The 27,881-nt window shown below is 41.7% G+C and overlaps 1 protein-coding gene across 2 annotated transcripts in view; it reads right to left on the bottom strand.

Annotated features, from left to right (window-relative positions):
• The window catches only part of il12rb2 (interleukin 12 receptor, beta 2a), an 87,537-nt gene that overhangs the window by 18,574 nt on the left and 41,082 nt on the right, over positions 1-27,881 (bottom strand). Inside the window, exons 9-13 of one of the 2 annotated variants that reach the window (XM_063064953.1) lie at positions 7,380-7,593; positions 5,194-5,217; positions 3,986-4,180; positions 2,821-2,922; positions 2,581-2,733 (exon numbers count right to left, since the gene is read on the bottom strand). In XM_063064953.1, the coding sequence (XP_062921023.1) occupies positions 2,581-2,733; positions 2,821-2,922; positions 3,986-4,180; positions 5,194-5,217; positions 7,380-7,593 (688 nt within the window). The remainder of the gene's footprint in view (positions 1-2,580; positions 2,734-2,820; positions 2,923-3,985; positions 4,181-5,193; positions 5,218-7,379; positions 7,594-27,881) is intronic. The other variant, XM_063064954.1, reaches the window with a different exon arrangement.

Genomic DNA, 27,881 nt, shown 5'->3' with positions numbered 1-27,881 from the left:
ACCATAAGGAAAGCTGGAGAGCATCCTTTCTGAGTGGCATTTCCACACTACGCGGTGCAAGTGGGAGTGAGCCACTGTGAGGTTACTTTTGTATTGCTCTCATTAGAAATGAGAAGGTTTTTAAACATAGTTTTGCATAATAGGTCATGCAGTGAAATCAGCTAGGAGGTAGGACATTACTTGTAAAGTGAGTGATGTTTGAGAAATTGATTGGCTGTGACTTCTGTTCAATGTATGTCACACAGGTGTCCAGAACTTAGCAAGTTACAGATCAGCTTTTGCTTTCAATGGAGGAAGACAGCAGTAGAGTGAGGTACTGGTGTTTGGGACTGAGAGGAAACCCACCCTGCTAATCAATAAGATTATAGCAGATTTGTCTGTGACCTCAACTTGATATTCCCATCTACCTCCCAGTAACTTTCACCCACTTGTTTAAAGCAACCGTTCACCACTAGCTCAGAAATATTCTTCCCTGAAACATCTGTGGAAGCAGAGTTCCATAGATTCAAAAGTCTGAGAGAAGAAATTTTGGTTTGTCTATTTTAAATGTGCAACTTTATTGCTGTCTCAGCTAGTTGAAATCTCAGACTGGATCTTTCTACATTACATGGTTTTATTTGTTGATTTAATTATAAAACAAACTGATCCAATGAGACCCTAATGAGACACTAATCTAATGGCAGATCCTCCCAGCCTAACAGATGCCTGACTTCTGTACAGCCCATACCCCACAAACGAGTCTCTGGAAGACTGTTGGTATGAATTTGCTACTGCTGCTGGTACCTTCTGCTTTGTGGGAACATTTCTGGGTCACGAACAGTTTACAGGAATGTAACCCCGCTATAACCTGTGATGGACCTGTAAATGAGGTGTTTTACAATTATGGAGTATTTTATTGGAAAAAATATGGAAACCTATTTCTTCTGGTTGAGAAAATCATCTTTGGCTATACTTAAAGGGGTTGGGGAAACTTCTTCCCATACAAATTTGTTCAAACAAAAGCTTTGCTAGATATTGGTGCACCTGTTTAAAAAAAAAATAATATATATTTCAAGCAGTATAGATCCTGGGCAGTAAAAAGACAATAGGGCAATGAAATTATTTTGCATTGTATTGCTGCAGCATGCCAAAGAACACACTGAAAATGGGGAAAATGGTCTCTATATGTTAGAATCAGAATCAGGTTTATTGACAGCGGCATGTGATGTGAAATTTGTTAACTTAGCAGCAGCAGTTCAATGCAATACATAATAAGTAAATCAATGATGTGGATTGAATAGATTTCAAAAACGTGCAAAAACAGAAATACTGTATATTAAAAGAAGTGAGGTAGTATCCAAAGCTTCAATGTCCATTTAGGAATTGGATGGCAGAGGGGAAGAAGCTGTTCCTGAATCACTGAGTGTGTGACTTCAAGCTTTTGTATCTCCTACCTGATGGTAACAGTGAGAAAAGGGCATGCCCTGGGTGCTGGAGGTCCCTAATAATGGACACTGCCTTTCTGAGACACTGCTCCCTAAAGATGTCCTGGGTACTTTGTAGGCTAGTGCCCAAGATGGAGCTGACTAGATTTACAACCTTCTGCAGCTCCTTTCAGTCCTGTGCAGTAGCCCCTCCATACCAGACAGTGATGCAGCCTGTCAGAATACTCTCCACAGTACAACTATAGAAGTTTTTGAGTGTACTTGCTGACATGCCAAGTCTCTTCAAACTCCTAATAAAGTATAGCTGCTGTCTTGCCTTCTTTATAACTACATCGATATGTTGGGACCGTGTTAGATCCTCAGAGATCTTGACACCCAGGAACTTGAAGCTACTCACTCTCTCCACTTCTGATCCTTCTGTGAGGATTGGTATGTGTTCCTTTGTCTTACCCTTCCTGAAGTCCACAATCAGCTCTTTCATCTTACTGACCTTGAGTGCTAGGTTGTTGCTGCAGCACCACTCCACAAGTTGGCATATCTCACTCCTTTACACCCTCTTGTCACCACCTGAGATTCTACCCACAATTGTTGTATTGTCAGCAAATTTATAGATGGTATTTGAGCTATGCCTAGCCTCACAGTCATGGGTATAGAGACAGTAGAGCAGTGGGCTAAACACACACCCCTGAGGTGCATCAGTGCTGCTACCTCCAATGGTTCTATATTTTTATAAGACCTTCCATTTACTGACTGCCATAGGGATTTATAGGGGTTGGTCATAAATACTGATCTGATGTAGAAATTTTGTCAAGACTTACTGTATGTTGGAGATGGCTTAAGAGAGTAAGTGTCAGAATCATAGAGACACTGTTCTATCACATGGAAAATTCTTACTGAGTCATCATTTACACTAAGCCAAATTTATTCCTGCTAGATTCTAATCATTCATCTATTCAGTAAGATCAATTAAAATGTAATGTAATCTATCAACCCATGAGTCTTTGGGATGTGGAATTAAACTTAGGCACCAATGGGAAATGTGCAGTCACAGATAATATGCCAAGTCCACACAGACAGTATCTAATGTCAGGGTGTGCTCTTGTGCCCTGCATCAATTTCCTGTGATTCTGAATTTATTTTCTTCTGTCATACTTACTATAAATTTCAAGAGGCAACTTTGAATTTTTTTTCTTTATGTAGATGGTATAGCTATCAATGCAACCAGCCGTTTGGTTCTTTGGAATATCCTTCCAGAAGATTTCTGCAGTGTCGTGTTTAGTGAAGACAGAAGGTCCTGCCAGTGGAGAAGCTAAACAAAAACAGATAACGTCTTGGTTAAGATTATCTCTTTTTTTAAATTAACCCAATGTTTGAATGTTACCATGAGTCTGATTACCTTCTTGGGCTGTGTACTTCCGAGTTAAAAGTGATTTTCCGGTTCCATTTTTGTAAACTGCATAGACGGAGATCTGAAAGCATGTCTTGGGTTTTATATTTTCTGTAATACAGTGAGAGACATACTTATTAGAAAGTATTCCGCTGTGGTTCAAATGTTGAGCAGGGGTGTAGGAAATACAGAGGTGTGAATTAGGGACTGGCAGGATTTAAGGAGGGTGAAAACTGTTGTGTGTATCAGAAACTGTGCAAAAGAGAAGAGCACCCTCCTGAAAACAGGTGCAGATAGCACCTCTGTACACTTCAAAGGTAACACTGAAAAACGTTGTGACATATGCTAAATGTTACCGAACCTAGGTTACTCATCATCTTAACACAGAAACAGAACAGGGTTGCAAGAGCTGAACGATTGATACCTACACTTTTACTCACCATTCCTGTGATGTTTCACAACATTCCCAAATTCCCCTTTCAGTCCCTAAATCCCCCCACTGCTTCTGTTCAAATATTGCTGTAATTGTTAACACATGCAATTTTATATTGCGTCTCCTTAATTGTTATAGTCACCTATCCTCACAACTTTACTTAACATGTACTTTCAGTTTTCCCAAAAATCTTCTTGCTTCCTAAATGTTTTACTTACTTCCGATTTCCAAACCCTGCAAATTTTAGCTTTTTCAAAAAATATCAATGGATAATCAGCCCAGGTTCCAGTTATTTTTTCTAAAACACAAGCTTCAACTATCTGCGCACTATAACAACAGAAGCAATAGTTTTCCCAAAAGTCTTAAATGCAACAGACCAGAGATTAAAGTTGCATCAGGGGTTCATTTTCTTTGGTACCAGTGCAATTCTGAAGACAGGACCAAGAGAACTGTACGTCTGTAGTAACGTGATTATTTTGATTTATTAAGGACGCTCACATGAAGTCTGTTATAGCAGACCTCTGTGACTGTTTTCCCTCTGCCCTCATTCATTATGTTACAAATGGAAATCTATCCTACAATATAGGGTAATCTGAAACCCCCAAAATGAAACTGTGGTGCTGACTTTATTCCAGGTCCAAACATACCCAATCACATCATTATGCCAGGTCCTGAAGCCGAACAGGCTGATAGGTTTGATGATGATAATGCAGCTTGTTTAAAGAAGGTAATCTAGTTTACCTGTTAATCTTGCTGAATGGTTCTGAGGGGGAAGTTTAATCCAATTTATATTTTGATTAAGCTTGTCATTTACTTCTGTCCACTCGACCACGTATCCTTGGACTGCCGTTGGTGGTTTTACTGGTTCCATCCACTCAATTAAGAGCATGTTATTCTCGGTATACATAGTGGAAATGTTTCTTGCTGGAGGAAGATCTATCCATTAAAAAAATCAATAAATAATAAGTAAGTAACTAGCTTTTTAAAAACTCAAGTACAGACTTATAAATGGCATCAAACATTTACCCTGTGAGTTTCTGTACCATGCAAAGCAAGTTTGCACCAATTCCAAATATGATCTTGGGAAGTTACTACGTGGGTTACCTCAACATGTGTAACTGCAACATTTCAATGCCATAGAAGGGAAATAAGGCAGGCTTTGTTCCCTAGTTCCAGGATGTACAAACAGATATCATGTGTCAGGCTCAATTATAATGTTGCCTTAGTGGAAGATGCTGGCAACAATATTCATCTAGGCCCACGTACTGAAAAAAAACCATCACTGGCCCCACACTGTGGGAGAAAAAAAAGAGGCACAACCTAAATGGGGGACAAAATTGCATCTCCCCAGCTGAACTTGCATCTCAAGGATGGTTTGCTTATTTAGACATGAAAGAAAAATATCAAAATAAAGGCTGAGATGTTCTCAACCTGAAAATACTGCTATGGGAGATATAATAGTGTCTTTCAAGTTTCCTTGGGCATTTGTCCAGTTTGCATAGCTCATCTGGAGTACAATTCCAAAAATGCCATCCAACTGTGATTTTCAAAGTTATCGATTGAGTAAAGCTGTCAATTTACCTCCAATTAGTACCAAATTATCTGATCTTGGGTGTAATGATAACAAGGGCACCACTAACTATCTTGGGGAGGAAATGGAAAATAGTATACTTATTTTATTTTGCTGCTTGAAGTGATTTAACAAAATAAGATAATGCATTAAGCAGTAAAATAGTCCTGCCTTTACAACAGTGGCTAAACATGGAATGTAGTAGTGACTTTCAGTAGCAACTATTTCATCTGAGTAATGCCCTGCTAGATTCATGAATTGCCCTTGCATGTGTTCTCTCATTTTATGATTTAAAAAGAATTCAAACCCTTTGTGCTAAACTACTCATGTGCCGTTTATATCTCTCAATAACTGTTAAATCTCTGTAATCTCACCGCACCTGATGTGTCTTCTTTAACATTTTCTAAAAGAAAAAGAAAAAAAAACAAAAGTAGATCTTATGTTCAGAAGTATTTTCTTATACAAGGCCATTGCAGCTTTTGATTTATAGTATATGCCAGCCTTTAATTTTGTCTTTCTACCTTGGAGATGCTTTGTGCATTAGACGTGTGAGTGTAAACCTTTTCACAAATGGCAGGAAAATTCAAGGCTATGATCCTTGGTTGGGCATTGCTAAATAACTGTAGGAAGAACTTGCGTTCCCTAAGACAGGTTGAGCACCCCTTATCCAAAATACTTGGGGCCAGAAGTATTTAGGAATTTTTCAGGTTTTGAAATATTTTTGCATTTATATAATGAGATAGCTTGGGGATGGGACCCAAGCCTAAACATGAAATCTATTTACATTACATGTACAGCCTGTAAATATACCCTGAAGGTAGTTTTATATAATATTTTAATAACTTTGTGCATGAAACAATGAGTACATTGAACCATCAGAAAGGTAAGCTATCACTACCTCAGCCTCATGGGTGAACAGTCAGTGGCTGTTTGGCATCCTATCACTGCAGCATCTGAATTTATGTGGTACTGGTAATCAATCTTTGTCTCGCTGGTGATTGTCACACATGTATATGAAAATATAATGTGTGCAGGGTAACAAAAACAGCACAGCAGATTGGAATCAGCTAATGAACAACAACAAACAACGGCAGGCTTCCAGTCTCCACTTACAATGTTGTGTTATGATTATGTTTACAGTACACTGTATTTGTACAGTGTTGCATTAGCACATCCCAGCACAGTTATTCTGTCCTTGTCATCCTTAATTCCTGTAGGGACTTTCTCATCAGTTATAGTCAGTATCTTTCTGGGGCAATAGCACCAGAACGATAATGCCTCATCAGCATTGTAGACTTGTTCCAGTGTTAGATTTTCGTCAGTGTCGATCTTGGCAAACTCATCAATGAATTTCTCTGCTGCTTTGTGATCAGTAGACACTTTATTACCATAAATCTTCAAAAATTTAACACCGTGTCTTTTCTTAAATTTCTGGAACCATCCTGCTGAATATTCACAATTACCTAAAATTTTCATTTCATCATGATAGGTCTTTGCTTGTTTCATGATCAGCATATGTTCACTCCAATATTGATGAATTCACTTTCCCAAAATATGATTAAGATCTTTATTTTTCACATTATGTAGTACTTTTCTATTTTTCATTAACTTCTGTTCATTACTTTCAGCATAGAACTTTAACAGTTTGTCCTTCTGTTTCTTCAGGTTGCAGATGGTGGTCGTTCCAACACCATACTCTGTCAGATGCTTCACAGTTAAACTGCTGTCAAGTTTCTTCAACAACTTGACTTACTGTGTTATAGATAAACATAAATGCTTCCTTTTTTTTTCCTTTTCACTATTACCCATAGGGATAACTGCAGGCCTTTGTGACATTTTCAACAGCATCTTAATAGCACAGAGCAGAGAATAAGCACAAAACACATGGTAATCACTGTGAGTAATGCACGAAGACCTGGCTATGATGACCACTGAAAACAAACTGGCTCCATCAGGACACCACTCAGGATTGGTCAGGTCATTTCTCAGAACTATTTGTGGTTTGCAGAGACCTGCGCATCACCTGGAAACCTTCCTGGTGCGTTGTGGAATTTTCCATATGTGGCGTCTTGTCAGTGCTCAAAAAATTTCAGGATTTTGGGATAAGGGGTGCTCAACCTGTACCTACAATGTTATTTTGCTGGATTTCTATATTAATGATAGTGGGTCCCAGGGAATTACTACGGAGAACCCTTATTTTGTTACAAGCAATTTGCATGATAGACTGATTAGTTAATGGGATGGGATAGAGACTGAAGGTAACTATCTCATCCTACAGGCATGGATCTGTTTCTGTGCAGTAAACTAAGGCAGGTGGAAATATGAAACGCAACTCCTGAGAATTAGGCTCCCAAGTAGAGGGTGGCCATTGGATCAAGGTGTCAGAGGAAGCTAACGTTTGTAGATCATTCACCTCGGATGAGCCAATCTCTTCACAAGAGAAAAGCAGATAACTGAAAAGGGAGAAGCGTAGGAGGCAACTGAGGAAACCAAATTTCTCCTGCTTTTCTAGACCTCTTAAGGATATTCCAGTAATGTTGTGAAAACAGAAACATTTTGTTTTACCTCTGAGAGATGACAGGCGGAGTTCAGATGGTGGAGAGCTGCCCCTGGAGTTGTAGACAGACACAGTGATGACGCCGCCTGTGCTGGGAATGCCCACGGTATACCACGTGTTTTTAGTCTCCCTTGTCCATATGGTAGAGTTATGCTTTGTACTTTCCCTTAGGGTTACATTATAACCCCGGACTCTTCCTCTGATCTCAATTACCTTGAGAGGCTGTGATAATAAAAATATTTTTGTTATTTTCCTCGAGGTTTCAATTAAAACAAATGATTCCAATAAATATAACTTTTCCCCTAAATAAAAGCAGCTTTTCCCTCTCCAAAATATCCTGTCAGTGATACCTTGAAGCCAAGGCATGCTTATAGTTGTGTTTTCCTCTCTCCTTTGGATTGGTGGATAGATTTATACTTTGTTCATGATACCAGGAGATGCTGGAGAATGGAACAATGGTTTGGCTTATGCACCGAGCCTTTTCTCAGAATCACCTCCAGTCAGTTATCAGGACAGGTCTGATCTCCAACAGAACTTCTAGTGATCCTGAAACTCGGAGCCAGCAGCTGCTGGGGGTGGGCAGTAGACAGTGAGGCAAGCTAGCAAAGCTTGCAGTATGGTCTTGACCATCAGGGAAAATGGGCTGAAAAATGGCAGATGGAAATTAATACACACAGATGTGAGGTGTGGCAGCTTGGGAGGACAAACCAGGATAAGGCTTACACAGAGAACGGCAGGGCTCCATTGTGCGTTAAAACGAAGGGACCTGGGAATACAGATAATTCTAGCGGCAGCGCAGGTAGATAGGGTCATAAGCAGAGCTTTTAGCACAAATATTTCCATAAATCATGGCATTAAGTACCAGATTTGCGATGTTATGTTGAAGTTGTATAATTCATTTATTTATTGGGATACAGCATGGAATAGGCTCTTCCAGTCCTTTGAGCCACGTTGACCAGCAACTCCCAATTTAAACTTGGCCTAACCATGGGAGAATTTACAATGACCAATTAACCTATCAACTGGTATGTCTTTGGACTGTGGGAGGAAACCCGTGCAGTCACGGAGAGAACGTGCAAATTCCTCACAGACAGTGGTGTGAATTGAACCCTGGTCACTGGTACTATAAAGCATTGTGCTAACCACTACACTTCCACGCCACCCTGTATAAGATATTGTTTAGACCAAATTTTGAGTATTGAGTGTGACTGTAGTTACCTACCTACAGGAAAGATATCAATAAGGCTGAAAGAGTAAGGGAATTGCCAGGACTGAAGGACGTGAGTGATAGGAAAAGGGTAAATAGGTTAGGACCTCATTCATTGGAGGGCAGGCAAATGAGGGAGATCTTATAGAGGTATACCAAATAATGAGGGGTACAGAGAGGGTGAACACATGCAGCCTTTCCCCCCTCAGGTTTGGTGAGAGTAGAGGTTATTGTTTTAGAGCAAAAGATGAAATATTTAAGGGGAAGCTTTTCACTCAGAGAGTGGTGTGTGTCAGATGAGCTACCAGTGGAAATGATAGACAATTATATCATTTGACAAAGTTTAGATACAGTAGGTATATGGATGGGAAGGACTTGGAGGGAGGCATTTGGTTCAGGTGCAGGTAGATGGGACTAGGCAGAAGATTAGGTTGGTATGGACTAGATGGGCTGAAAGTCCTGTCTCTGTGCTGTAGCACATTGTGACTCTATAACTGATTTAACCCAGTGCATCCATCCCAATTTTTGAGGATTTCATTTGTTATCTTAACCACATTGGGGTGAGAATCCTCTAAACTAATGCAAAACCAGGGGATAGATTTGACCATTGAAGCCAATGTAAACATTAAAACTTCCTGTCCATAAATAGAAAGTATCAGATCAACTGTGAGACTGTGGTGAGTGCAGATGCAGCCCATCAATTGTGCAGTGAACTGACTGGGCCTTATATGCGTGGGTGGCAGTCTTTGTCTTTTGGGTCCTCCCACATCATAAGCCACCCAGCGTGTACCATTACCAACACGACTCAGTAAAAATATTTAATCATATTACCCTGCTGTTGCTCTAGCTCCACACAACGCATAGCACCTGCCGAGACTGGTACTGAGCAATTTGAATTTGTACCATTATAATTTGGTTTTGTGGTCCATGATATCAGATTTGCACGGATTCCCATGGATTCAAAATTGGCTTAGTGGGAGAAGCTAGAGAGTGGTTGCCTCTCTGACTGAAGCCTGGTAACGAGCGGTGTGCTGCGGGGATCATTGTTGTTTGTCATCTGTATCAACAACTTGGATGATAAAGTGGATCAATTATGCAAATTTGCAGATGACCCAAGATTCAGGGATGTATTGCATGGTGAGGAAGACTATCAAAGCAGGAGACTTACCCTAGAGATCATAGGTTAAGAGTCAAAGATTAAATATTTAAGGGGAACCCGCGGGGCACCTTCAGGATAAGAACATGGATGGGAGGGGAGATGGAGGGCTATGGTTCAGACGCAGGTTGATGTGACTAGGCAGAATAATAGTTTGATATGGACTTGATGGGCCCAAGGGCCTGCTTTTGTGCTGTGGTGCTCTATGTCTCTAAAGGCTGATTTATACTTGTGCGTCAAATGGACGCCGTAGCCTATGCGCGTTGTGAGCATTTATACTTGTGTGTTGGTGTGTCTGTGTTGCTCTGCAATTCGGGCACATAGCGCATGCGCACACACCTGCCCGTGCAAAGCTTCATGGTCATGGTAGTCTTCCTCGGTGTAAACAATTTTAAAGCGAGCGTCTTTTTCGTAAAAGCGAAATGTGTCCTCCATAATTTCGGAGGTCTGTAAAGCTTTATGGAAAGCATTGCAGCCAGAGTTCCTTCCCTTCCCTTCAGTCGGCCAACGGGAAGCTATTGCAGCGTAGGAGGAAATGTGATGCTACCAAACGGACGAATCACAGTTGTTCAGTGTGCATTGCTGCGACGTGTAGTTACATTTTGGGAGAGGTGCGTGTCAGGCTGCAGCGTAGGGATCCACGTAGGCTCTGTGTAGGGTTCGCGGCGACGCCATACTTACAGCGTCGAGTTGACGCAGAAGAATAAATCAGCCTTAAGAGTCCACATGGACAGTACCCAATGTACAGACTGAACCCAGGTCTTGGTGCCATGAGGCAGTGGTTCTACTACTATGCCATTGTACCATCTCCTTCTGTTGTGGAATGAGAAAATTAATTCTCAGAGTATGTAATAATGATCTTGATTTACTGGTTAATATAAAACAGAAGGAAGACTCTTTCTATAGGCTTTAGACTGCATCCAAATCAGCACAATCTACTGTAAATAGACCACTCCAGAGGTTAACTTAGACCACTGTAACAGGAGGCCATCTTGTAGGGAATGGTGTGGCCCTAATAGGGTTTTGAAAACAGCATATATTTGGATGTCACTTTCTGAATACAATATTTTTCATTCTTTCCAGCTTTAAGTAATGTTGGTTTTCATACCTGTGTTCACCATTCATTCTGCTCAAACTTGGACTTAGCAAACTCAATTAAATTTAAAAAAATAACATTTTATAATTGTCTTCTTTCTAAACTTAGCTCTGCTCTTACACTTCTTTGCGGCATCATCTATTTGGCCTTTTGCCCAATTCAAAATTCAAAAGCACATGGAGTGAGGAATTAATTGGTAAATAGACACAGCTGACAAGATTGTTTTATCCATAGTAGGATTTATTTTACCTTAAAAGAACAATCCTGAACTCTAATAAGAGATATGGAAAGCTGCCAAAGATAACCTAAAAAACAAACTGAATTCAAGTTGTGACGATTTAGAAAAATTACTGAAAAATCCAGTAACAGTCTAATAATAGGATTGAAGTTTACAGTCTAATACAACTATAGATGTACACGTTGAAAAATCTTTTGTAATTCTTTGAGGAAATAACAGGCAGGATAGACAAAGGTCAGTGGATGTTGTTACTTGGATTTTCAGTTCTTTGACAATGTTCTGCACATGGGGCTGTTAAATAAGAGCCTACAATATTACAGGAAAGATACCAGCATGGAAGACTGACTGACTGGCAGAAGGCAGAGAGTGGGAATAGAGAGCCTTTTCTGGTTGGCTGCTCATTACTAGTGCTGTCCTGCAGGGGTCAGTGTTGGGGCCACTAATTTACACACTATATGTTTATGATCTGGATGTCTGAATTGATAACTTTGTGCCCATGTTTGTGAATGATGCAAAGGTAGGTAGAGGGGAAGGTAGTATTGAGGAAGCAGTGAGTCTGTAGAAGGACTTGGACAGATTAGGAGAATGGGCAAAGAAGTGGCAGATGGAATATAGTAGAGGGATGTGCATGGTCATAAACACACGGAATTTCTTAAGCCAAAATGTAGTGAATCTGTGGAATTCATTTCCACAGAAGGTTGTGGAGGTGAAATTATTGGGTATACTTAAAGCAGAGGTTGAGAGGGAAAACAAATCAGCCATGATTGAATGGTAGAGTAGATTTGATAGGCCGAATGGCCTAATTTTGCTCCTATCTCTTATGGTCTTATAGTCTAAGAGTGAATATAAAGGGTAAAATTATTGAGACTCAGGAAAAAGAATTCTGGGAGTAGAGATTTATCTTTTTTCCCTGGGCACAAGTTTTTTTTGCAATCAATTACCTGCTACAGAAAGTATGCTATATTCATTACTGTTAAACAGATTTACCCTCAGATGACATATTAAAAGCCTACTGATTTACTGTTGAGGTTGTGGAGACAGAGAGGATTGAGAAGTTTACATGTCTTTAATTTGTTGAAATTTAGCCAAATCTGACATATGACTATGTGAATTGCACTGTTTGCTTGAGTCTAGAAAGTTTAGACACAACTTGTGACAACAACAGATTTGATAAAGCAAACAATTTTTTTCAATTTTTATTGTGACCAAATGAGCCCTGCTTTATAGATAAAACTACAGCTGTTTCCAATAACTGCTGCAGTAAAAAAAAACTATGTATTTTCACAAGTTTCTATCAAAGAACAGTAAAACATGATAATGAAAGCCACAGAATTTGGGTTAAAATCAAACCCAATCCTTTGAGTGTAAATTTATTCTGAAACAACACCTTAAAATTGAAAGGACAGGCAGGTAGGCAGAGGGGATAGTGTGGCTCTGTTGGTGAAAAACGAAATCAAATCCTTAGAAAGATGTGACATAGTATCAGAAGATGTTGAATCCTTGTGGGTAGAGTTAAGAAACTGCAAGGGTAAAAAAAAGACCCCGATGGGATATATACAGACCTCCGAACAGTAGCCAGGATATGGAGATCGGAACACCACACCAAAAGGGCAATGTTACGATAGTTATGGGGGAATTTCAATATGTACGTAGATTTGGAAAATTGGTTGGTGCTGGATTCCACGGGAGAACATTTGTAGGATGCCTACAAGATGGCTTTTTACGGTAGTTTGTGGTTGAGCCCACTAGGGGATCAGCTATGCTGGATTGAGTGTTGTGTAATGAACTGGATTTGATTAGGGAACTTAAGGTAAAGGAGCCCTTAGGAGACAGTGATCTTAATATAATAAAATTCACCCTGCAATTTGAGAGGAAGAAGCTAAAGTCAGATGTATCAGTATTACAGTGGAGTAAAGGAAATTACAGAGGCATGAGAGACGAGCTGGCCAAAATTGATTTGTAGGGGACACAAGCAGGGATGATGACAGAACAGCAATGGCTGGAGTTTCTGGGAGCAATTTGGAAACTGAAGGATATATACATCTCAAAGAAGAAGTATTCTAAAGGCAGGATGAAGCAACCATTGTTGACAAGGCAAGGGAAATCAAAACCAACATAAAAGCAAAAGAAAAGGCATGTAATATAACAAAAATTAGTGGGAAGTTAGAAACTGGGAAACTTTTAAAAACCAACAGAATGTAACTAAAAGAGCCATAGGGTGGAAAAGATGAAATATGAAGGGAAGCTAGCTAAAAATATCAAAGAGAATAACAAAAGTTTTTTTGAAGAGTAAAAGAGAGACGAGGGTAAATAGTGGACTGCTGGAAAATGATGGTGGAGTAGTAATAATGGGGGACAAGGAAATGGCAGAAGAAATGATTTAAGTATTTTGCATCAGTCTTCACTATGGAAGACACTAGCAGATGCAGGAAGTTCAAGTGTCAGGGAGCAGAAGTGAGTGCAGTCTATTACTAGAGAGAAGCTGCTTGGGAAACTGAAAGGTCTATAGGTAGGTAAGTCACCTGGACCACATGGACTACGCACCAGGTTTCTGAATGAGGTAGCTGAAGAGATTGTGGAGGCATTAGTAATGATCTTTCAATAATCAATAGATCCTGTTATGGTTCCGGAGGACTGGAAATTTGCAAATGTCATTCCACTCTTCAAAGAAGGGAAAGAGGCAGAAGAAAGGAAATTATAGATCAGTTAGCCTGACCTCAGTGGCTGGGAAAATCTTGGAGTCTCTTGTTCAGGATGGCGTTTCGGGGTTCTTGGAAGCACATGATAAAATAGGCCAGAGTTAGTATGGTTTATTAAGGGAAAATCTTGCATAGAAATCTTGTTAGAAATTCTTTGAGGAAATAACAAGCAAGAGAGACAAAGGAGAACTGGTGGATGCTGTATACTTGGGTTTTCAGAAGGACTTTGACAGGTGCCGCACATGAGGCTACTAAATAAGAGCACAAGGTATTACAGGAAAGATACAAGCCTGGATAGAGCATTGGCAGATTGGCAGGAGGCAAACAGTGGGAATAAAGGGAGCCCTTTCTGGTTGGCTGCTGGTGACTTGTGGTGTTCCACAGAGGTCTGAGTTGGGACAGCTACTTTTTATATTGCATTTCAATGATTTGGATGACAGAATTTATGGCTTTATGGCCAAGTTTGTGGATGATACAAAGATAATTGGAGGTGCAGGTAGTGTTGAGGAAGCAGGGAGGCTGCAGTGTGACTTGGACAAATGAGGAGAATGGGCAAAGAAATGGTAAATGGAATACAGTGTCAGAAAGTGTGCGGTCATGCACTTTGGTAGATGGAATAAATCCAGACTATTTTCTAAATGGGGAGGAAATTCAAAAATCCAAAGTGCAAACAGACTTGGGAATCCTCTTGCAGGATTCCCTAAAGATTAATTTACAGGTTGAGTCGCTAGTGAGAAAGGAAAATGCAATATTAGAATTTATTTTGGAAGGACATGAATATAAAAGCAAAGACGTAATTCTGTGGCTTTATAAGGCACTCGTGAGGCCTCATGGAGTATTGTCAGCAGTTTAAAAAAGGATGTGCTGTTATTGGAGAGGGTTCAGTGGAGGTTCCCACAAATGTTTCCAGGAATGAGAAGGTCATCATATGAGGAGCTAATAATGGCTGCTGGCTTTACTCACTTGAATTTATAAGCATGGGGGGTGGGGAGGAAAGCTCATTGAAACCTATCAAATGTTGAAATGCCTTGACAGGGCAGATGTGGAGAGGATGTTTCCTAGGACCAGAGGGCACAGGCTTGGAATAGAGGGACGTTGATTTGGAACGGAGATGAGAAGGAATTTCTTTAACCAGAGGGTGGTGAATCTGTGGAGTTTATTGCCAGCAGTGGCCATGGAGACCAGGTTAGTGGAGGCTAATAGGTTCTTCAGCAGCGCTCACATCTATGGTGATGAAATGGCTTGAGAGGGTGGTCATGGCTAGAATCAACTTCTGTCTCAGGAAGACCTGGACGCACTGCACTTTGTCTATCGCCACAATAGATCTACATCAGACTCAATCTCAACGGCTCTCCACGTGGTCTTGGATCACCAAGATAATGTAAGTACCTATTTCAGGATACTCTTTATTGAGCATAGCTCAATATTTAACACCATAATTTCTACAGTCCTGATTGATAGGCTATGGAACTTAAGCCTCTGTGCCTTCCTCTGCAAATGAATCTTTGATTTCCTAAGCTGTGCAAATCGGAAGTAACATCTCCACCCTGCTGACGATCAGTACTGGTGCACCACATGGATGTGTGCTTAGCTCACCGTTCTACTCCCTCTACACCCATGACTGTGTGGCTAGGCATAACTCGTTGGCAGAATTTCAGATAGTGATGAGGAGGCACACAGGAGCGAGATAGATCAGCTGGTTTAGTGGTGTGGTCACAACAACCTTACACTTAATGTCAGCAAGACCAACGATTGTAGATTTCATGAAGGGTAAGATGACTGAACACAAACCAATCCTCATCAGAAGTGGAGAGAGTGAGCAATTTCAAATTCTGGGGTGTCAATATCTCTGAGGACCTAACCTAGATGCAACATATTGATACAGCTATAAAGAAGGCAAGTCAGCGGCTATATTTCATTCAGAGTTTGTCAACTAAAGCAATTAAAAACTTCTACAAATGTATCTTGGAGAGCATTCTGACTGGCCTCATCACTGTTTGTAATGGGGGGTGGGGTGTGGGCTACTGCATAAGATCGAAGTAAGTTGCAGAAACTTGTAAAATTAGTCAGCTCCATCATGGGTACTAGCCTCCATAGCATTCAAGACATCTTCAAGGAGTGATGCCTTAGGAAGGTGGCGTCCATCACTAAGAATCCCCACCACCCAGCACATGCCCTCTTCACACCTGGTACAGAAGCCTGAAGGCACACACCCAGTGATTCAGTAACAGATCCTTTCCCTCTGCCATCTGATTTCTAAATGGACATTAAACCCATGAACACTATATTTACTTCTGTTATTTTTTGCACTACTTAACTATTTAATAGACATATACACTTACTGTAATTCAGTTTATCATGTGTTTCATTATACTGCTGCCATAAAGTTAACAAATTTCATGATGTGTACCAGTGATATTAAAACTGATTTGGATTCTGATTAGTCGGGGCATGAAAGGTTACGGGGAGAAGGCAGGAGAAGGGTTCGAGAAGGAAGTGGTCAGCCATGATGAAATGGCGGAACGGAACAGACTTGATGGGCTGAATGGCCTATTTCTGTTCCCATGTCTTATGGTTGTACCTGAATTGGACCACGGGATACAAGACCATAAGAAAGAGGGGCATAATTAGGCCATTTGGCCCATTGAGTCTGCTCTGTCATTTCATGATGGCTGATCCAGCTTTCCTCTCAGCCCCAATCTCTTGCCTTCTCCCAATATCCCTTCATGCCCTGAAGCAATCTCTGTCTTAAATATACAATACATAAAGACTGAGCCTCCACAGCTGCCTGTGGCAAAGAATTCCACAGCGTACCACTCTGTCTAAAGAAATTCCTCCTCATTTCAATCTAAAAAGACGCCCTCTATTCTGAGACTGTGCCCTCTGGTCTCAGACACTCCCACCACAGGAAACACCTGTCCACATCCACTCAATCAAGGCCTTTCACTATTTGACAGGTTTCAATGAGGTTACCCCTCATTCTTCTGAATTCCTGCACTCTTCATATGACAAGCCATTCAATGCTGGAATAATTTTTGTGAACCTCCTTTGAACCGTCCCCAGTTTCAGCACGTCCTTTCTACGATAAGGTGACCAAAACTGCTCACAATATGCCAAGTGAGATCTCACCAGTGCTGTATAAAGTCTCAACAATACATCCTTGGTTTTATATTCTAGTCTTCTTGAAATGAATGCTAACATTGCATTTGCCTTCCTCACCACAGGCTCAAGCTGCAAATTAACCTTTAGGGAATATTGCACAAGGACTCCAAAATCCCCTTGCACCTCAGTTTTTTTGTATTTTCTCTCCATTTTGAATATAGTCAACCCTTTCTGGAGGTTCTGTCAACCTGATAGAGATACCCGCGTGGTGTGTTGCCTCCCAGGTGCAAGGGCACGGGATGTCTCGGACTGGGTGCAGAATATTCTGAAGGGAGAGGGTGAACAGCCAGAAGTGTTGGTACATGTTGGTACCAATGACATTGGTGGAAAAAAGGAGGAGGTTCTGAAGAGAGAGTTCAGGGTGTTGGGTAGGAAGCTGAAAAGCAGGACCTCCAGGGTAGTAATCTCAGGATTGCTGCCTGTGCCACATGCTAACGAGCGCAAATAGCACGATCAGGCATATTAATGCGTGGCTGAGAGACTGGTGGAGGGGGCAGGGCTTTGGGTTGCTGGATCACTGGGGCCTCTTCTGGAGGAGGTACGACCTGTACAAAAAGGATGGGTTACACCTGAACCCAAAGGCGTCCAAGTTCCTAGCAGGCAGGTTTAATAGAGCTGTTAAGGAGGGTTTAAACTAATTTGGCAGGGGAATGGGAACTGGAATGATAGGGTTGGGGAAGGGGGAAACAGAAATTGATCAAAGATAGTGTGCAGCAGAGCTGATAGAAAGGACAGGCAGGAGATGAGGCATAATTACAGTCAGTGGGATGATATACAGGGCAATAGAGGTGTGGAGCAGTTAAAACAGAAAGCAACAAATACTGGACTGAAAGTGTTATATTTGGCTGCATGTGGCATAAGAAATAAAATGATCTTGAAATTCAGCTACAGGTTGGCAAGTATGACGTTGTGGCCATCTCTGAAACTTGGCTAAAGGATGGCTGGCATTGGGAGCTGAACGTCCAATGATATAAGGTGTATCGGAAAGATAGGTTAGTAGGCAGAAGAGGTGGTGTGGCCCTGTGTATAAGAAATAATATTAAAACATTAGAAAGGGATGACATAGGATTGGAAGGTGTAGAGTCTCTTAATTCAACCTATAGAGGCAGTTCAACCCATACAGGTCTCCAAACAGCAGCCGGGATGTGGATTACAAATTACAGCAGGAGGTAGAAAAAGTGTGTCAGAAGGGCAATGTCATGATAAGCGTTGGGGATTTTAACATGAAAGTGGATTGGGAAAACCAGGCCAGTACCGGACCTCAAGAGAGAGAATTTGTAGAATGTCCAAGGGATGGCTTTTTAGAACAGCTTATTGTTGAGTCAAATAGGGGATCGGCTGTGCTGAGTTGGGTGTTGTGCAATGATCCGGAGGTGATAAGAGAGCTTAACGTTAAGGAACCCTTAGAGAACAGTGATCATAATATGATTGAGTTCACTTCGAAATTTGAGAAGGAGAAATTAAATTCCAATGTGTCAGTATTTCAGCGGAATAAAGAAAATTACAATGGCATGAGAGGGGAACTGGCCAAAGTCGACTGGAAAGGGACACTAGCAGGAAGGACAGCAGAGCAGCAATGGCTGGAGTTTCTGTGAAAAATGAGGGAAGTGCATTCCAAATATTCCAAATAATTCCAAAGTATATTCCAAATAAGAAGAAATTTTCGAATGGAAGAAGGACACTACCGTGGCTAACAAGTGAAGTCAGAGCCAAAGTAAAAGTAAAAGAGAGGACATACAAGAAAGGCAAAGCTAGTGGGAAGATAGAGGATTGGGAAGCTTTTAAAGACTTGCAGAAGGAAACTAAGAAGGTGATTAGGAAGGAAAAGATGAATTATGAAAGGAAGCCAGCGACTAATATCAAAGAAGATACTAAAAGTTTTTTTTAAAGTATATAAAGCATAAAAGAGAGTTGAGGGTAGATATAGGACTAAAAGAACATGATGCTGGAAGTATTGTAATGAGAGATGCAGAGATGGCAGAAGAACTGAATGTGTATTTTGCATCAGACTTCACAGTGGAAGACATCTGCAGTATACTGGACATTCAAGAATGTCAGGGAAGTGAAATATGTGCAGTGAAAATTACGACTGAGAAGGTGCTGAGGAAGCTTAATGGTCTGAGGGTGGATAAATCTCCTGGACCTGATGGAATGCAACCTCGGGTTCTGAAGGAAGTCACTGGAGACATTGCAGAGGCATGAACAATGATCTCTCAAGAACCAATAGATTCTGGCATTGTACCAGAGGACTGGAAAATTGAAAAGGTTACTTTGCTATTTAAGAAGGGTGGGAGGCAGCAGAAAGGGAACCATAGACCTGTTAGCCTGACATCAGTGGTTGGGAAATTGCTGGAATCGATTGTTATGGATGAAATTACAGAGTACCGGCAGGCACATGACAAGATAGGCCAAATCCAGTGTGGTTTCCTGAAAGGAAAATCCTGCCTGAATAACCTACTGCAATTTTTTTGAGGAAATTACAAGCAGGGTAGACAAAGGAGTTGTAGTAGATGTGTTGTACTTGGATTTTCAGAAGGCCTTTGACAAGGTGCCGCACGAGGCTATATAGCAAGATAAGAGCCCATGGAATTACAGGGAAGTTACTAGCATGGGTGGAGCATTGGCTGATCGGCATAAAGGGATCCTATTCTGGCTGGCTGCTGGTTACCAATGGAGTTCCACAGGAGTTGGTGTTGGGACCGCTGTTTTTTACGACGTATGTCAATGATTTGAACTGAGGGATTAATGGATTTGTGGCTAAATTGCCGATGAAACAAAGATAGGTGGAGGAATGGGTAGTGTTGAAGAAACAGAGAGCCTGCAGAGAGAATTAGATAGTTTAGGGGAATGGGCAAATGAAATACAATGTTGGAAAGTGTATGGTCATGTACTTTGGTGGAAGAAATAAATGGGCAGACTATTATTTAGATGGGAGTCCTTGTGCAGGATACCCTAAAGGTTAACCTCCATGTTGAGTCGGTGGTGCAGAAAGTGAATACAATGTTGACATTCATTTTTAGATGTATAGAATATAAGAGCAGGGATGTGATGTTGAGGCTCTATAAGCCACTTGTAAGACCACACTTGCAGTATTGTGTGCAGTTTTGGGCTCCTTATTTTAGAAAGTACATACTGACATTGGGGAGGGTTCAGAAAAGATTCACGAGAGTGATTCCAGGAATAAAAGGGCTACCATATGAGGAATGTCTGGCAGCTCTTGGGCTGTATTCCCTGGAGTTCAGGAGAATGAAGGGGATGGTATGGCAAAGTTATTTCCCATGGTAGGGGATTCTAGGACAAGAGAGCAGGACTTCAGGATTGAAGGACATCCATTTAGAACAGAGATGCAGAGAAGTTACTTTAGCCAGAGGGTGGTAAATCTGTGGAATTTATTGTCAGAAGCGGCTGTGAAGGCCAAGTCATTGGGTGCATTTAAGGCCGAGACAGACAGGTTTTTGATTAGCCAGGGCATCACAGGGTATGGGGAGAAGGCAGGGGAGTGGGGATGACAGGAAGAATTGGATCAGCCCATGAATGAATGGTGGAGCAGCCTCGATGGGCCGAATAGCCTACTTCTGCTCCTATATCTTATGGTCTAATGGTCTTTCCTTTCCTCTAACAAAGTGCATAACCATTCAATGGGACTGCAGCAGGACTTAGTCAAATTGGAAGAATGGGCAAAAAAGTGGCAGATGGAATACAGTGTTGGGAAATGTATGATAATGCATTTTGGTGAAAGTAACAATAGTGCGGACTATTATCTAAATGAGGAGAAAATTCAGACATCAGAGGTACAGAGTGACTAAGGAGTCCTTGTGCAAGACTCCCAGAAGGTTAATTTACAGGTTGAGTCTGAGGTAAAGAAGGAAAATGCAATGTTGGCATTTATTTCAAGGGGAATAGAATATTAAAGCAAGGAGAAAATGCTGAGGCTTTATAGAGCATTAGCAGGGCCACATTTGGAGTATTGTCAACAGTCTTGTGCTCCATATCTCAGAAAGGATGTGTTGTCATTGGAGAGAGTCCGGAGGAGGTTCATGAGGATGATTCCAGGACTGAAGGGTTAACATATGAGGAGTGTTTGGCAGCTTTAGGCCTGTACTCACTAGGATTTAGAGGAATGCCGGGGGGGGGTGGGGGGGGGCGCGGAATTCTCATTGAAACCTACTGAATGTTGAAAGGACTAGATAAGGTGGATGTGGAGAGGATGTTTCCTTTAGTGGAGGTATCCAGAACCAGAGGGCACAGCTCAAAATTGAGGGGCAACCTTTTAGAACAAAGGTAAGGAGGAATTTTTTTAGCCAGAGAGTAGTGAATCTGTGGAATGCTTTGGAACAGACTGCGGTGGAGACCGAGTCCGTGTGTATATTTAAAGCAGAAGTTGATAGCTTCCTGGTTGGTCGGGACATCAGAAGATATGGGCCACCAGACTCAAAAACAGTTTCTCTCCTCAAGCAGTAACGTTGATCAATATATTCGCTCACTAATCCACTGCTCTACACACCACCCCCACCACTATTTTATCATTTCCTGTCAGTCACCTTGTGTACAGACATTCCTGTACCAAGAGTCATTTTATGGGTGCAGCTTCAATACATTGATTCTATCTTGTCTATGAATTATATATGTATTTTTATTATTGTGTTTGGCTTTTTTTGTGCTGCATCAGATCCAGAGTAACAATAATTTCATTCTCCTTTACACTCGTGTACTGGAAATGACAAACAATCTTGAATCACCCCCTCCTCTGATCAACAATACTTTCATTTTCCTGGTTATTCTGTTTTACCGCAGCCTTCTCACATTTCCCTGACTCTTCAAGCATGTTTGTCACTCCTGAATGATCCAGACAATGCTGACACTGGAAGTCCAATCATTCTTTGATGGAATGTCTAAGGATGGGGCTGAGAGGCAACAAATTCATCCTGTGTCTGGGTGCCTTGTTCATGGAAGATTTCTTTGCATCTTTGTCTCTGAAGCATTGCAGCCCAAGGAGTTTATATTTTTTAAAAAATCACATTTCTAAATTAGATTTTCTTGAGTAAGTCTCCCTGGAAAGTGGCAGATGGAGTTCAACCCAGATAAGTGTGAGGTGGTTCATTTTGGTAGGTCAAATATGATGGCAGAATATAGTATTAATGGTAAGACTCTTGGCTGTGTGGAGGATCAGAGGGATCTTGGGCTCCGAGTCCATAGGACACTCAAATCTGCTGTGCAGATTGACTCTGTGGTTAAGAAGGCATACAGTGTATTGGCCTTCATCAATCGTGGAACTGAATTTAGGAGCCGAGAGGTAATGTTGCAGCTATATAGGACCCTGGTCAGACCCCACTTGGAGTACTCTGCTCAGTTCTGGTCGCCTCACTACAGGAAGGATGTGGAAACCATAGAAAGGGTGCAGAGGAGATTTACAAGGATGTTGCCTGGATTGGGGAGCACGCCTTATGAGAATAGGTTGAGTGAACTCGGCCTTTTCTCATTGGAGCGATGGAGGATGAGAGGTGACCTGATAGAGGTGCACAAGATGATGAGAGGCATTGATCGTGTGAACAGTCAGAGGCTTTTTCCCAGGACTCAAATGGTTAGCATGAGAGGACACAGTTTTAAGGTGTTTGGAAATAGGTATAGAGGAGATGTCAAAGGTAAGTTTTTTTAATGCAGAGTGGTGAGTGCATGGAATGGGCTGCCGGCGGCCATGATGGAGGCCGAAACGATAGGGTTTTTTAAGAGACTCCTGGATAAGTACATGCAGCTTAAAAAATAGAGGACTGTGGGTAACCCTAGGTAATTTCTAAGGTAAGGACATGTTCAGCACAGCTTTGTGAGCTGAAGGGCCTGTATTGTGCTGTAGGTTAGGTTTTCTATGTTTCTATGAAATGTGAAAGTTTTAAATTGAAGTTTCAGATAATTTCATAGAGCAGAAATAAAATCTGCTCTATGAAATCTGTGTGGGATGAAAAAAATGTAAATAAATCAACAGATTCCACTCATCTGTTGATGTGTGCAAGTGATGTGACCTTGAGTAATGGGAAGTTGCCATATGGTCAGTTTTCTAAGAAACATAGTTTTAACATGCTTGGAAGCGCCTACAGAGGAGATGACAGGGGTAAGTTTTTCAACAGAGAGTGGTGGGTGTGTGGAATGCACTGCTGGCGACGGTGGTGGAGGCAAATACAATAGGGTATTTTAAGAATCTCTTAGATAGGCACATGGAGCTTAGAAAAATAGAGGACCATGCGGCAGGGTAATTCTAGGCAGTTTCTAGAGTAGGTTACATGGTCAGCACAACACTGTGGGCAGAAAGGCCTGTAATGTGCTGTAGATTTCTATGTTCTACGTTCTAAGGCAGGTGTACGGGTTTGAGTGGGATCCACGATCAGCCATGATGGAATGGCGGAGCAGACTTGATGGGCTGAATAGCCTAATTCTATACCTTTGTCTTATGGTCTTATACACTTCCCGACACTGTATTCCATCTGCCATTTCTTTGTCTATTCTCCTAATCTGCCTAAGTCCTGTTGTAGCCTCTCTACTTCCTCAAAACTATCTACCCCTTCACCTATCTTCATATCATCTGCCAACTTCACAAAAAGCCATCAATTCCATCATCCAAATCATTAACATATAATGTAAAAAGAATCGGTCCCAACATAGACTCCTGTGGAACATCACTAGTCACCGGAAGCCAAGCAGAAAAGGCTCCCTTTATTCCCCCTCTTTGCCTCCTGCCAATCAGCCACTGCTTTATTCATGATTCAATCTTCCCTGTAATACCATGGGCCTGTAGCTTGTTAAGCAGCCTCATGTGTGGCACCTTGTCAAAGGCCTTCTGAAAATCCAAGTACACAACATCAATCGATTCTCCTTTGTCTATCCTGCTTGTTATTTCTTCAACCAACAGATTTGTCAGGCAAGATTTTCCCTTGAGGAAACCATGCTAATTGTGGCCTATTTTATCATGTGCCTCCAAGTACCCTGAGACCTTATCATTATTAATAATCAACTCCAACATCTTGCCAACCACTGAGGTCAGACTAACTGGCCTATAGTTTCCTTTCTTCTGCCCCTCTTCCTTTTTGAAGAGTGGAGTGACATTTGCAGTTTTCTATTCTTCTGGAATTATTCCAGAATCTAGTAAGTCTTGAAAGTGCATTAGTAATGCCTCCACAATCTCTTCAGCCACCTCTTTCAGAATCCTGGAATGTACACAATCTGGTCCAGATGACTTATCTACCTTCAGACCTTCCAGTTTCCCAAGAACCTTCTCTCTAGTTATGGCAACTTCACACACTTCATGACCCCTGATATCTGGAACTTCCAGCATACTGCTAGTATCTTCCACAGTGATGACTAATGCAAAATACTTATTCAGTTCATCTGCCATTTCATTGTCCCCCATTACTACCACTCCAGCATTGTTTTTCAGTGGTCCAATATCCACTCTCGCCTCTGTTATATGCTATTTGTATCTGAAGAAACTTTTGGTGTCTTCTTTAATATTATCAGCTAGCTTACTTTCGTTTTCCATCTTTACCATCTTAACGACTCTTTTAGTTGCCTCCTTTTGGTTTTTAAAAGCTTCCCAATCCTCTAACTTCCCACTAATTTTTGATCTATTATATATCCTGTCTTTGGCCTTTATGTTGGCTTTGACTTCTCTTGTTAACCATGGTTCTGTCATCTTTCCTTTAGAATACTTCTTCCTCTTTGGGATGTATATATCCTGTGCCTCCTGAATATATTGCAGAAATTCCAGCCATTGCTGATCTGCATCATCCCTGCCAGTATTCTTTTCCTATCAATTCTGGCCAGCTCCTTCCTCGTGCCTCTGTAATTTCCTTTCCTCCACTGTAATAATGATACATCTGATTTTAGCTTCTCCTTCTCTAATTTCTGGGTGAATTCGATCATATTGTGATCACTCCCCTAAGGGTTCTTTTTTCTTTAGCTCTCTAATCAATCCTGGTTCATTGCACAGTACCCAATCCAGAATATCTGATTCCCTAGTGGGCTCAACCACAAGCTGCTCTAGAAAGCCATCTCATAGGCACTTTACAAATTCCCCTTCCTGGAATACAGCATCAACCTGATTTTCCCAATCTATCTGCATATAGAAACCTCCCTGACTATTGTAACATTTCCCTTTTGGCATGCATTTTCTATCTCCCGCTTAATTTGTAGACCACATCCTTACTACTGTTTGGGGGTCTGTATACAACTCCCATCAAGGTCTTTTTGACCTCCCTTAATCGCAGGATTCTGCAGAGTGGTGCGGACAGCCCAGCGCATCTGTAGTTGTTAACTTCCCACTATTCAGGACATTTACAAAGACAGATGTGAAAGAAGGGCCGGAAGGTTCATTGGACAACTGAGTCACCCCAACCACGGTCTACTCCAGCTGCTACCATCTGGGAAACGGTACCGCAGCATTAAAGCCAGGACCAATAGGTTCCAGGACAGCTTCTTCCACCAGGCCATCAGACTGATTAACTTATGCTGATTTGAGTGTATTTCTATGTTATATTGACTGTTCTATTTATTATAAATTATTATAAATTACTATGATTGCACATTGCACATTTAGACAGAGACGCAACATTAAGAATTTTACTCCTCATGTATGTGAAGGATGTAAGAAATAAAGTCAATTCAATTCAAATTTTATTCTTGCAGTTCCTTAGCTCTAGTCACAATGATTCAACATCTTCTGACCCTATATCACTTCTTTCTAATGATTCGATTTCAATTTTTCCCAACAGACCAATGCCGTCCCCTCTGCCTTCCTGCCTGTCCTCTCAATACAATGTGTACCCTTGGACATTACACTCCCAGCTATAATCTTCTTTCAGCCATGATTCAGTGATGCTTACAACATCATACTTGCCGATCTGCAACTGTGCTGCAAGTTCATCTATCTCATTCCATATACTGCAATCATTTAAATATAACAACTTCAGTCCTGTATTCATCCTTTTTGATTTTGTCTGCCCCTTTACATTGCAACTAATCCTGTTGACTGCAACTTTGCCCTATCAACAGCCTCTCCTCACTACACATTGCCTCTGCTTGTAAACCAGTTACCTCATCTTCAGCACTATCGACTATCTTTCCTACAATAACTCATGCATTGAAAAAACACGCAGCTCAGGACACTAGCTGCACCATGTTCAGCCTTTTGATTCTTGACATTGTCTGAAGTCTTACCAACATCTGCCTCCACAACCTCTCCACTATCTGTTCTGGCATTCTGGTTCCCATCCCCCTGTAACTCTAGTTTGACCCCACCGTGCAGCATTAACCAACCTTTCCACGAGAATATTAGTCCCCCTCCAGTTCCAGTGTAAACCGTCCCTTCTGTATAGGTCCCACTTTCTCCGGAAGAAAATCTAAGGATTCAAAAATCTTATGCCCTCCCTCCGACACCAACTCCTTAGCCACATATTAAACTGTATAATTTTCCTAGTTCTGGCCTCACTAGCATGTGGCACGGGTAAAAATCCTGAGATCACATCCCTGGGGGTCCTGCCTTTAACTTAACATCTAACTCCCTGAATTCCCTATGCAGAAGCTCATCATTTGTCCTACCCATGTCGTTGGTACACACATGGACAATGACCTCTGGCTGTTCACCTCCCACTTAAGAATGCTCAGGATTTGAACTGAGATATCCCAGACCCTGGCACCCGGGAGGCAACATACTATCTGGGAATTTCGTTCTCGCCCACAGAACCTCCTGTCTGTTCCCCAAACTAACGAATCCCCTATGCCTCTTCTCCGCCTTTCCATTCTGAGTTTCGGAGGCAGACTCAGTGCTAGAGACCGCTCACTGTGACTTTCCTCTGTTTGGCCACCCCCAACTGTATCCAAAGTGATATACCTGTTGTTGAGGGGGCTGGCCACAGGGGTACTCTGTACTGGCTCCTTAACCCCTTTCCCCTTCCTGACTGTCACCCAGTTTCCTGTGACCTGCACCTTGTGGGTAACTACTGACCTTGATAAATACCAGTTTGCGTATCGAGCAAACAGATCGACAGAGGATGCAGTCATCACAGCTCTCCACACAGCCCTTACAAACCTGGATCAGGATAACACCTATGTAAGAATGCTGTTTGTGGACTACAGCTCAGCTTTTAATACAGTCATCCCCTACAAACTGGTGCAGAAATTGAGCAACCTGGGCCTTGGCAGTTCACTGTGCTCACGGATACTAGATTTTCTGAGTAACAGACCCCAAAGTGTCAGGATGGGAGAACACACATCATCTACTCTCATCCTGAACACCGGTACACCACAGGGGTGTGTTCTCAGCCCCATCCTCTATTCTCTTTTCACCCATGATTGCTCTACCATTCACTCCACCAACACCATTGTCAAATTTGCAGATGATACCACCCTAATAGGTATCATATCAGACTGTGATGAGACAGCCTATAGGGAGGAGGTACAGCATTTGACAGAATGGTGTTGTCATAATAACCTGGACTTGAACATCACAAAAACCAAGGAGCTGATAGTAGACTTCAGGAAATCAAAGCGCGTCGAGCACTCTGCTCTGCACATATACGGGAAAGAGGTGGAGAGAGTAGAGAGTTTCAAGTTCCTCAGCGTCCACATCTCGGCTGACCTCACCTGGACTGCCCATATCTCTTATCAGGTGGGGAAGGCCCAACAGAGGCTCTACTTCCTAAGGAAGCTAAAGCACGCTCTCTTCCCTCATCACCTGCTGATCAACTTCTATCAGACAACTATAGAGAGCCTCCTGACGTATTGCTGTGCAGTGCGGTTTGCCAGCTGCACAGAACAGAACAGGAAGGACTTGCAGCGGGTTCATTACCCTCCCTCAGAGACACTTATACTGGCAGACTTCAAAAGAAGGCTACTTGTATTTCGAAGGATCCCACTCATCCTGGACATCACCTGTTTTCCCCTCTACCTTCTGGGAAGAGATACAG

The sequence above is a fragment of the Mobula hypostoma genome, chromosome 12 (genome assembly GCF_963921235.1).
Source record: "Mobula hypostoma chromosome 12, sMobHyp1.1, whole genome shotgun sequence".
Lineage (NCBI taxonomy): Eukaryota > Metazoa > Chordata > Chondrichthyes > Myliobatiformes > Myliobatidae > Mobula > Mobula hypostoma.
Note: the sequence above shows the minus strand (reverse complement) of the source record. Positions and strands in the feature narration are given on the sequence as shown.